Here is a 12,652-nt window from a genome sequence, read left to right as displayed (position 1 = left end):
CACTGTAAGTGGGCATTTTTTGTTCCTATATGTTCAAGAAATGCTAATATTTCAGTGACATATCGCACCCAATCACACCCGCAATAATAAAAAAAATAAAATAAAATGATCGAAAGAAAGCACGTTATTGTCGTAACGTGGTTTAAGCAGTGTTTGTAGAGGATTTCGCTCAACGTCACACCGGCTCGTGGTGGGGGGAACATGCGCCCGGTGACACTTCGCTAAGAAATCGTGCTGCAATGACGAAGTACACTCCGTTATGTTATACGATTCATGTTGGTTGTCGTCGGCTGTGGACTGAGCGTGGATGTGGTTGTAGGAGGTTGACGCACACTCGTGATGTTTTATACCAAACTTTATACACAGTCAGCCTTGTTAATTTGTGGTTTATGGCGTTCGATTTGGTTTAAAAGAAGAGTGGGCGAAGTATCGTGAGTCGTTTCATTCCCTGCGTTATGTTTAATTGTGTGGATGGGGAAGGTTGCAGTGAAACAGAGGCAAATTGAAGTGTCATTTTCCACATGTCAGAAAAGGAAAAACTGGGAAAACTACATGACGTACGCTTCTTTTGGCTTTGGATACGCTTTCTTTTTATTGGTGTACCATTTAAGACTAGTGCAACATGGAGTGCAAAGAGAATGGATTGACTAGGGCAGTGATTCAGAGTACTATGGCGTCCAATTTCTTAGCGCCTGTAAAGACAGATCAACAAATATATGAAAATTCAATGCTAGAAGATGATCCAAACGCAAATTCAGCCGTAACTCACGAAGAAAAAATAAAACCAAGATGGGGTCCTCATCACAAAGGAGCTCAGGAGCTAGCGAATCTATACAGCAGAGGTAAGATTGGTATTCAGTTTGAATCTCGACTGACTGTTTTATCTTCGACATATATGATAATCTGCTAGTTGTATGTAATTCATATTGGGTGACATTGATGCCAAATGTATACATCGTACAGAAAACGTATTTTATGCCAACCCCTTGTTATTGCATGGTGTGGTAGGTAGGCTTGTAGTAACACGCCCACTTTAAGCCGGTTGAAGGTGGGTTCACGCCCATTTTCATTCATCAGCTGATATGCTGCCTTAATTTCCAGCGTCGTATGATTCTGTGCATGGAGGTTAATAATTATCGCCCATAATTGAAATATCTTGCTCAGCCATAATGTTTTATACCAAAATATATGCGTTTTAATGTAGTCTTGTTTCGCGATTTTTTGCAAGATTGTCGGTGATTCATATTTTTTTCATCAATTGCAACATGCTTGCAGGGTTTCATGGCAACTTTGCACCACAATAGGATAAATCGAATCATACATTTTCTTAGAAGTAATCTCTGGTAATGTATGAAATGCTGATGACCTTTCTGGTGGATACATGTTTTCATTCCACATACTGGTCTTCATGAGTATTTCTGAAATATCAAGATATTTTAGTTAAAGTTTTCTTCACTGGGAAAGAACAGTATCCTCAATATGTGGCCTTTACTTATGTAAGACTAGGTGTATAATGTCATCAGTGACTGCTGCTGAAGATTATTGTTTTAGATAAGTGGATTTTTAGAACCTGGCAGAATCATCTTGTTGTTTGTTGTCCTGTAGATCTCCTTTAAATATTAATACTCATTCCCTACAACCATTCATTTCTCATGACCCAACCACTGTAGTCATTTCTCCCCTAATTCTGGTAACAAATACTAAAATCCATCTTCTCTAAAAACTTAATTTTTAATTGTAATTTGTATTTTTTTTTCCTGAACCTGCCTCATAATTTCATATTCAATGCTTGACTTGTGCTTTTGTTTTTTTTTTGTAAGTGTCAGTATTTTGGCATTAAATGTATAATTTTAGAAGAAAGTGTTAATTTGCACTGTTTTGAGATCTCTGTTCCATAATATCAAATTTTAAGTGATAGAATTGATACAATTTAAAACTGTTTTGTGTTCTGTCAATCTCTTCTTTAATTTTTCTTTCTGAATTTATTTTGCTTCCAAGATAAACTTGCCTGCCTCTTTACTCATTGTGACATAAACTTTTATACTTATATTTGAGTTCATTTTCCTTGAGATCCTCATAGTTACTCTCTTGTCCATATTCATTTTTAGTATGTATTATGCCTGTATGTGTAAGTAGTACTCTGTCAGTATAAACTAAACAGCCTGTCAGCTGAAGAGTGCATAAAGTAAAGTAAAATATGAAAAATGCGGTCTTCTGGGATGTGGTGCTGTGTAGATAGTGTATAAAGCAATGTTTCAGAGGAACATATCATCTCCATCTTCAGGTTTATACAGTATCTACATGGCACCACATCCCAGAAGACGGCATTCTTCATAGTCACTGCTGTGAGAACCTCAAGTCTTATATAAAGTAAAATGAACCATGTCAGTTTTTTTTTAAACACCAATGTTTCAGACATCTCATCCATCTCTATCATCAAGGTTGGTGTGAATGGCGGTAAGTTGCTGAGATACGTACACACACATACATACAAACCCCAATCTGTGAAATCAGTGCCATTCACTGCATCAACCCTGATTATGGAAATGGGGGAGATCTCTGAAACATTGGAGTGCCTCAGCATTGACATGGCTGATCACCCAGGAAGATTTTAGCACATTTATTTACTGTGAAAGCCTCAAATCTTACATAAAATAAACCATGATTTATTGTGACCGTTTTACAGTGCATACATTTATTCACCTTATTCTTCTCTCTTGCACTACATGTTTCGGCACTAAAGTGCCATCTTCAGGTGCTTTTCGATGTACGTCGAACTACTTCATTGCATGCCCTGTTGTCTTTATACTAAAATAACTAAAATATATATTCGTCATATATATTGCTAAATTTTAAATATTAAAAATATTAAAACTGTTCAGGGTTTGTCATCCTTATGTCGTATCTCAATACGCGAGTCACACCTATCTTCTTCTATCGGAGTATTCTTCCTACTTTCATGTGTGTATTGTGCTTTGTGTTGTGTCTTGCTCCTGTGACTGCGTGTGTTATAAGTGTGTGAGTATAACACATGCAGTCACAGGAGCAAGACACAACACAAAGCACAATACACACATGAAAGTAGGAAGAATACTCCGATAGAAGAAGATAGGTGTGACTTGCGTATTGAGATACGACATAAGGATGACAAATCCTGAACAGTTTTAATATTTTTAATATTTAAAATTTAGCAATATATATGACGAATATATATTTTAGTTATTTTAGTATGAAGACAACAGGGCATGTAATGAAGTAGTTCGATGTACATCGAAAAGCACCTGAAGATGGCACTTTCGTGCCGAAACATGTAGTGCAAGAGAGAAGAGTAAGGTGAATAAATGTATGCACTGTAAGACGGACAGAATAAATCATGGATGTAAATCAGTGCAACAGGACGCTAAAATATAACATTAAAATAAACCACACTAGGTTCAGGAAACCAAGACATGACTTCCTGCATTAGCATGTTCGAATGAGACCTGATGGGACAGTGATGGATAGAGCTAAAGCTGCATGCATGAAGTGTGGTGTCATGCATTGATAAGTAACCATGTCTACAAGTTGTATAGAAATTGTCTCTGTGGTCTAGTGGTCAGAGTGCCTGGCTACACATCCAGAGGTCCTGGGTTCGATTCCCGGTGCTACCAGATTTTCTTAGAAGTAGGGGGGTCTGGAAAAGGGTCCACTCAGCCTCATGATGATAATTGAGGAGCTACTTGAATGGAAAAGTATTGGCTCTGGTCTAGAAAACCGAAATTAATGGCCATGAGGATTCGTTGCGCTGACCATGCGACACCCCCATCCACTAATGTTGGCACTAACTTTGCTGATAAGCGGCGGTTGCTCGTTCGATATAGTTTGTTTGTGGACTAAAGCAACGGAGATTTTTTTTTTGTTTTGGTAAGAAAATTAAACTAATTCAATCACTCTACTGCCTGTGGCCACCAGTAGAATTTTCTCCTGCCTGTTCCATTTAAAAAGTTTTTCTATCATCCTAGTTTCTTTCTGGACATTTAAATTTTAAACTGGATTTTACTACCTTTTGCTACTTCAGAAGAATCAGGAGCCCCTTCAGTTTTACTCTGCTATGTTATTGGGAGCAGATGGTTAAATAATTTTGCTTCAAGTAGTCAGACTTGGATTGGAAGAGACTTTTGAATTTCATAGGCAGAAAGTTTTACTTCCAGTATGTAGAATGACACTTCACAGAAGGTGCAGCTCTTAGGGGGAATAATGTGAATTCTGTGACAAACTCTGTAAAGAACCTCAGCTGTATGGAAAATATGTGGGGAATATTTAAAAACTGTTTCGAGAACTGTTTGGTTACTTACGCATGCAATACTGATTCATGCACTTCTTTGCCATGATATCATGTACCTCACTGTGAGGTGTACCTCCATTTCCATTCACCCATTTTATACACTATAGCATTTCTTTTCTGAGGTGTAACTCAAGAGTTACACTGTACCTCCTGCATTGATAACACTGCTGAATTAATCAGTACCTGGTGACTTATACCTTCTGAATTTTTTGGTAGAAATTTATCACGTTCTGTTTTAAAACTTTTGAAAGATAATTGCAAGGATCTGAAGCAGTCCATTCTTATACCTTTAACATTCATATTCAGGGGAACAAGAAACACATTTATAATACTAGATCATTACATTTTTGTTACATCAGTCTTCAGTTTTTTACTTTTCTTTTGTTTTAATTTTTTTTTTTAAATTTTAGTTGCTGTATCTTGACTGTAAATTGGATACTCCTTTCAGTGCACTGTAAATTTAGTAATGGATCTAACACTAGATAAGAGTCATCTGATCCATTCTGATGTAGCTAGAAACACTGGAAACTGTACTGATCAGGCACCTGGTAGTGGCTCTTTGGGACTCTAATGTGTAGTGGCTAATAAGAGACATTAGTGAGGTATACAGGTGGTGGACACCACATCTGGACTATACTAGGCCCACCAGTGACTTGCCAACCATGGCGACTGGCGCCGGACTGACTAGCTATCACCAAATCCAAGTTCGATGCCATGCTGTGGGATGGCACAGTTCCCCGTTCTGAAAGCTCCTGATCTTCCACCCTACACCTCGTCCCCAAGAAAGATAACGGTTGGCATCAGGACACGCAATGCCAGACCAGCACCAGCTCAATCCTAGATCGCTACCCCATTCGTCATAACCACAATTACTCCCACCAGCTTTTCGGTTGTTCTGTCTTCTCCAAGATTGACCCAATGAGAGCTTACAACCACAGGCCGCCTCTTCATCACGGACAGGATCAGTAAATGGTGATTCCTACTCGACACAGGTTCAGACCTCTGCGTGTATCCCCACAGGCTCATTCCACGGCGAAGGGAACATGTCATCTATGACCTCTGCACGGATAAAGGCACTACCATCCCCGCTTACATATGGCTTTCCCTCAACCTCAGCTTGGTACTACGTTGAGATTTCATGTGGCGATTCATGATGGTCGACATCATGCAACCTCTCATCAGTGTCAACTCCCTGTCTCATTTTGGCCTCTTGGTGGACTGCCAAAACAACTGCCTACTGGACAGAGACATGTCATTGTCTTCCTTGGTACAAGCAGCCAGCTCGCTGATTCCCAGTTTCAAGGCTCTCAGTAGCGGCACACTGGTTAACAGCCTCCTAGCCGAATACTCAGACCTCAATTGGCCCGCCAGAGTCCAGTGTGAAGTGCCCCATAACACCGTTCACATTGACCTCATGGGACCCCTTCCAATGTCAGCAGGCTACACATACTGCCTCACTGCAGTCAACCGTTTCATCCTCTGGCCAGAAGTCATCCACATCCTGGACATCACAGCCGACACAGTGGCACAAGCCTTACTGACTGGCTGGACATCCCGTTTCGGTTGCCCAGGCTCTTACCACTGACCAGGGATGTCAATTTGAGTCTCAGCTCTTCCACTCCCTGGCCACTTTTTCCACAAAAACCGTTTGATGTGAACTTCACAAATCCTACGTCCACGGTAGGGCTACAATTGCTAATCTTCTGATTACTGATAGTAATACTCATATTCATAAATGATAGTGTCACAACCATAAAACCTGGACAGCAGAGAATTGGAAATGCGCGCATGATATGTTCAGATGAGTCGTCTTTCATGCTGTTCCCTACAACAGGAAGAGTTTATGTTTCGAGAACACCGAAGGAAGCCTACAATCTGAAGTGCTTGGTTCTAACAGTGAAATATGGGGGAGATTCTGTGATTATTTGGGCAGCAAAATCATGGTATTCTGTTGGTCCCATCATTACTTTTCATGGCCTAGGTACTTCAAGGGACTATGTGGACAGGTTGGATAATCAGGGGCGTCCTATGACCCAGATGTTATTTCTGAACAACGATTCAGTTTTCCAAGACGGCGGTGCCTCCATTCACACTGCTGGAACTATTCAGTCATGGTTTAAAGAACATGAAGGTGAACTTCAAAATCTTCCCTGGCCAGCACAGTCACAAGATTTTAACGTCACTGAACCATTCTGGTCAGTTTTTGAGACTAGAGTGAGGAACGAATTCCCACCCCCAACATCTCTAAAGCAACTTGAATGAGTTCTTTAAGACAAATGGTATACAATTCTGCTAGAGACTGTTCAAAACTTATATTGAGTCCATTGAAAGAAGGACTGTAGCTGTATTGAAGGCAAAAGTTGGGCCAGTACCATATTGATAAAGAAGTGTGTGCAGTATCTGTAGTGTTTCCATTATTTTGTTCAACCTCTGTATATATTTTTATTACTAATCGTTTGTATGATGGGTATGTATCTGTAAACCATATTAAACTGACATAGACAGGGTCTGACCTGTGAAAAATGTAGTGGAACAAAGTGTACTATAAAGTATTGATGGTTATGTGACAGTTAATAGAATGAAAGTTTATAAACACAGAGGGATCACATTGTTATAAAAATATTTGGGGGGAAATGTATTAGAGATTCAATTTTATTTCTGTTTCTCAGTAATTGTGGCAGTCAATTTATCACTCTTATTATAAATAGAGACAACAGATTTCTTGCACTACTATAGAAGTTCTTATTTAAAATATAATGAATTTGTTTGCATGTTTCATTTTCAGAAGTATTCAATCGATTTATATGGAAGTTGTTAGGGGACTACTCTGAGAATTATTAGGCAAATCTAATTTTGGTTGAATTGGCCCAGTGTAATCCCTGCTTACTATAGTGCACTAAAGCACTTTACAAGTTTAAAACAAGACTGGAAAGGGTGTGCTCCATACTGTATTACATAGAATTTCCAGCTACATTCTTTGAGGTTTGTTAAGCTTTTTTAGGAAATGAAAATGAACAAAAATCTCCTATATACCATAGTCAATAAGTTCGTGAACTGGTCGCAAATCATCATTGCAGTGCACTACAACAAATAAGTTGAAGCAGAGTATGATGCCCTGTTAGTTCATATCTCGTCACAGCAAGAGACACTTGTGTGCAAACAGTGTAAGCAGAACTACGGCCTCTATTGTGAACTGCAGTTAAATGCACATGGTGGAAATAAAAAATGTGGCAGTTTGAACAATGGGCAAACATCCAGTTCTTCCAGAAACTAGGCAAATCCCCTAATGAAACGTTTGGCATAGGAAGAATTGGCTGTTGCTACATGACAATGCCCCTGCACATCACTCTGTTCTTGTCCAAGAGGAACTGGCAAGGCAACAGGCCATCGTTTTGCCACACCCTCTGTACTCACCTGATCTCACACCATGTGATTTCCTTCTCTTTCACCGCTTGAGAGCAAAGCTGTGTGGTCATATATTTCAGTCATCCGAGGAGGTTGTCAGTGCCACAAGAGACGCCGTACGGGAATTTCCTGCCAGTATGGACTGATTGTTACCAACACTTGGTTCAAGAAGCCAAAGAGAAGAATTTACACATGGAAGGCACCTGGGGATTGGAAGAGGCATCAGCTGGACTACATCCTTGTGAAACATCGATTCAGAAACAGTGTGAAGGATGTGAAGACGCTTCCTGGGGCAGACATTGACTCTGACCACAACTTGCTGGTTGCCAAGTTCCGAACCAGGTTGAAGAAAATTATAGGATTTCGAAAGCGCAGACCCAGATGGGATTTGGAGAAGTTATATGCTCAAAGACAAAGCGTGCAAGAGACCCTAGAAGAGAAACTCGGTGCAATTGAAGGTGAAAGCGGAAATGCTGAAGCGCAGTGGAACAATATAAAAGAATGCATGTTAGATACTATCAGTGATTTGGTTGGTAAAGTTGAGAAGATAGCAAGAAAACCATGGGTTACACAGGAGATGATGAGTAAAATGGAGGAGCGAAGGAAATGGAATAATGTAAACAATGAAGAAGGCAGGAGGAAATGCAGGACACTGAGGAATGAATTGAAAAGAGCCACGGCCAGGGCCAAAAAGGAATATTTTGAGAAGATATGTAATGAGATTATAGAATTTCAAAGGACAGGATGTTATGATTTGATGTACATGAAGACAGAAGAACTATGATGGAAAGAGAACCATGGGATTCAAAATATTGGCATCGAAGACTCCCATGTGAATAGAATAGTAGATCAGAGGCAAGTGCTGAAATATTGGGAAAATTATATTACAAAACTATATGATCGACCTAATCGGCCAGAAACTTTGGAGGTTGAACCGGAAGAAGAAGTAGATACAGACGAGAAAGGACCATATATTTTACAAAGTGAGGTGGAAAAAGCTATCAAGGAAATGAGGAAGGGAAAGGCTACAGGAGATGATGATGTACCTGGAGATGTGCTCAAGTTACTGGGAGAAGGTGGTTTGAAAACACTGACAAAACTAATGAACACCATATATGAAAGTGGAGAGTGGCCCAAGGACTTTACAGAAGTTACAATGATTGCCTTAAAGAAAAAGACAAAAGCTACAAAATGCAGCGACCATCGCACAATAAGTCTTATTGCACATACAGCAAAGATAATAGCAAAGATACTTAAAAGAAGAATTGAAAGGAAAATAGAGGATGTACTTGGAGAAGATCAGTTTGGATTTAGAAGAGGAAAAGGAACCAGGGATGCAATTGGGATGATGAGAATTATAGCAGAACGAACTTTGGAGATAGATGAAGAACTGTGTGCTTGCTTCATAGACTGGCAGAAGGCATTTGACCATGTAAACTGGACCAAATTAATGCAGATCCTAAAGGAAACAGGTATCGATTGGCGTGAAAGAAGATTGATCAGCAAATTGTACATGGATCAGAAAGTTAGAGTATGACTGGACAGAGAGGAGACAAGAAGTGTGAAGATTGGAAGAGGAGTTTGATAAGGATGCTGTTTATCACCAATTTTGTTCAACTTGTACAGCGAATGCTTTACCAAGGAAGCTCTGGATGGGCTTGGAAACTTAAAATTAAGAGGGCAAATTATTCAAACTGTGAAATATGCAGATTACCTTGTGTTAATGGCTAAGGAAGAAACTGTGCTACAGGGTATGATTGATAGACTAATCGAAATTGGAAGGTGATATGGCATGGAAATGAATGTGGAAAAAACAAAAGTAATGAAAATTTTGGGACAACCAACTCCAGTCACAATAAAGATAGACTAAAAACAACTGGAGAATGTGAAAGGTTTTAAATATTTGGGTAGCTTGTTAACAGATGATGGAAGGTGTACTTGTGAAATTAAATCTAGGATTGCCATGGCAAAAGCTGCATTTAGCAAGAAGAAGAATCTTTTTACCAGCAAATTTGACTTAAATTTGAGAAAGAAAGTAGTGAAATGCTACATTTGGAGAATAGCTCTGTATGGGGCTGAAACATGGACACTTAGGGCAGTAGATCAGAAACACCTGGAAAGCTTCAAAATGTGGTGTTGGAGAAGGATGGAGAAGGTCAGTTGGACCGATTATGTGAGAAGTGAAGAAGTGTTATTTCAATGAGCAGAGGAATATCCTACACGAAATAAGAAAACGGAAGGCTAATTGGATTGTTCATATCTTACATAGTAACTGCCTTCTAAAAGAAGTTATTGAAGGAAAGATAGAGGGGCAGATAGAAGTGACCAGAAGACATAAGATGATGCTGGATGACCTTGGGGACAGAAGAGGATATTCTCATTTGAAGGATAAAGCTCTAGATCGCATTAAGTGGAGGAACTGTTTTGGAAGAGACTGTGGGCCTGTCTTCTGACAGATTACTGTAAATGAATGTTTCAGCATTGTTTTTGGCAGCTATATCAACGTTGTCAGATTTGCATAAAAGCCAATGGCAACTATTTTGAGGGCCGATGTGGACCTGTGTAAGTGTATGTGAATATCTTGTAATATGATGCGATAAAACCACAGCCCACAAACTTAATGACTGTATCATGTATTTCAACAGATTACCTTGGACGTAGGATTGGAGGTTCTCACAGCTGTGGTTATGAAATGTTCTGTCTTCTGAGTTGTAATGCCATGAAGTCCAATGAAAACCCGTTGATGTTTCTTAGGAATATGTCGTGTCCATCTTAAGGGTCAAAGAATAAGCCAAGCAAGAATCCAGCATGAAAGCAGGTAGCAAACAGAGTGGGTTACTTGCTTGGCTTATTCTTCGACCCTGAAGATGGCGTTCACATGTTCCTCTGAAATGTCGGTTGACTTTCAGTGCACTAAATGGCGTTATATCCCAGAAGATAGAACTCTTCATATGTAGAATGGTTTGAGGGGTACATGGTAAAGTCAGTTGATGGTGCAATGCAAACCAGGCCTTCTTATGAATCAGTTGCAGAAAATCAGACTTGCCCAACAACTTTTGATGACAGTCTCCTTTATTGAATTTCAACAGTTTGTGTGAATGGTTCATGGGACATATGAAAAGGTCAGTGTATGGTCATATGTTGAGTAGGCCTTGTTATGAATCTGTGGCCTAAAATTTGAATTACCCAGTAAGTTCTAGTGGAAGTATGCCATATAAAATTTCAAGGAAAAACGTGATGATATGATGTTTATGATGATATGTGGAGTAGACTTTATTACAGATCAATATGGCCAAAGGTCAGAACTGCCTAACAGATTTTGTTGTAAGATCTGCCATATATAATTTCAGCAGTATCTGTGTAGCAGTTTATGGGCTGCATGGAAAAGGCCACTTAACGACATTATGTAAACCAGTCTTTATTATGCGTTTGTTAGGCCAAAAATCAAAATTTCCATTAGTTACAGTCTCCCATATCTGCCTTGAAAAAATCTATCTTAGTGGTATAGGTGTTGATATTAGGTTCAAAACAGAAATAACATCCACATAAGGGTTTAATTTTATATACAGAACGTCTAAAAATAGATCATCGTATAAAAAACTGGTGTAAGGTATAAAATATATATATTTAACTTTAAATAAACGTTTTTAAAAGATGTCCATTTTACAAAATGCAAGAAGATCATAATTTATGCCTCCCATTTTTTGGATTGCTTTATTATGATGTGGTCTGGTTTGTCCTTTCTTTTGTAGCAGGAAACAGGGAAAATGGAATACATGCACATGTCTTTGGGTAACTATGTAAAAAGCACAATTTATAATTTGAAATTAAAAGGCTAAACATTAAATATGTCAGTTTTTAAACCGCATTATTGAATAAAGTAACATATGTACAGAAAGAAATTGTGGTCCCAGTGTGTGTATTATTTATGCATTTTCAGAAACCATTAACATTATTGGAATAGTACTTTACTGGGTTAAAATTAAAAGTGTGGAGCACACCATTTCTATGTGAGGGACTAAGAAATGGTCTGATCATAAAATCTAAAAGACAACACCACTAACACCAGATCTTATCACAGAGCATGATGCTGAATCAGTAGAGTTCAGTTTGCATAATCACAACTGAGTTTTTCAAGTCTAGTTATAAATATTATTTTCTACATCTTTAGTCTGTGAAGTCCCAGCTTTTGAAGACGTTTCCTTCCAGAATTCTACATGTTTTTTGTCATTTCTCCAGTTAAAACCACATATCCAGCAATTGCCACTTGATCTAACTGCAGTAATGATGCTATAGCAGAGATGTATAAATCATGGAGTTTCTGTTCAAATAATATCCTCTGAAGTACAATTTAAAAATATTTTTTTTTGTTTTGTATTTTTTTTTTACTCTCTTCTTTTTTGTTCTTTTGTTCTCTTTTTATTTGTTTTAATTATAACCCAATATGTTTTTCCTCTCATATCAGGGCTACTCAGATATGGAACACTGTGTAACCCGACATACTTTCTGTTGACGGTGGGGTTTGGTATTGAAATAAAGATACATTACAGTCCTAGGTATAATACTCATACATTTAGAATTAGAAAATTTTGGGCAAAAACTTTTATGTTTTGTTTCCTTCTTCTCAGGAAAACGTATACAAGAATGTATCTGTGTTGGAATCTGTATAACTTTGATGATGGTAAACTTCTACTTCATCGTCATCCACTTTCGGATGGAGAATCTGAGCACCATTGTGATAGCAGCACTGTGTGGGATCATCACAGCTGACCTGAGCTCAGGACTCGTTCATTGGGGTGCAGACACGTGGGGCTCTGTGGAACTCCCCATCATTGGCAAGGTTAATGTTATATCTGTTAGAATTGGCTATCATTAATGTGTTGCAAAAATGTCTATTACATCAGGCTTTGTGGCACACCCATG

At 38.7% G+C, this 12,652-nt stretch overlaps 1 protein-coding gene across 1 annotated transcript in view; it reads left to right on the top strand.

The window, feature by feature from the left end:
* Nucleotides 1-218: 218 nt before the first annotated feature.
* The window catches only part of LOC111870424 (transmembrane protein 189), a 29,063-nt gene continuing 16,629 nt past the window's right edge, over nucleotides 219-12,652 (top strand). Inside the window, exons 1-2 of the mRNA XM_023862712.2 lie at nucleotides 219-842; nucleotides 12,358-12,569. Of these exons, the coding sequence (XP_023718480.1) occupies nucleotides 623-842; nucleotides 12,358-12,569 (432 nt within the window). The 5' untranslated portion in view covers nucleotides 219-622. The remainder of the gene's footprint in view (nucleotides 843-12,357; nucleotides 12,570-12,652) is intronic.

This window comes from Cryptotermes secundus, unplaced genomic scaffold (assembly GCF_002891405.2).
Source record: "Cryptotermes secundus unplaced genomic scaffold, Csec_1.0 scaffold1366, whole genome shotgun sequence".
Lineage (NCBI taxonomy): Eukaryota > Metazoa > Arthropoda > Insecta > Blattodea > Kalotermitidae > Cryptotermes > Cryptotermes secundus.
Note: the sequence above shows the minus strand (reverse complement) of the source record. Positions and strands in the feature narration are given on the sequence as shown.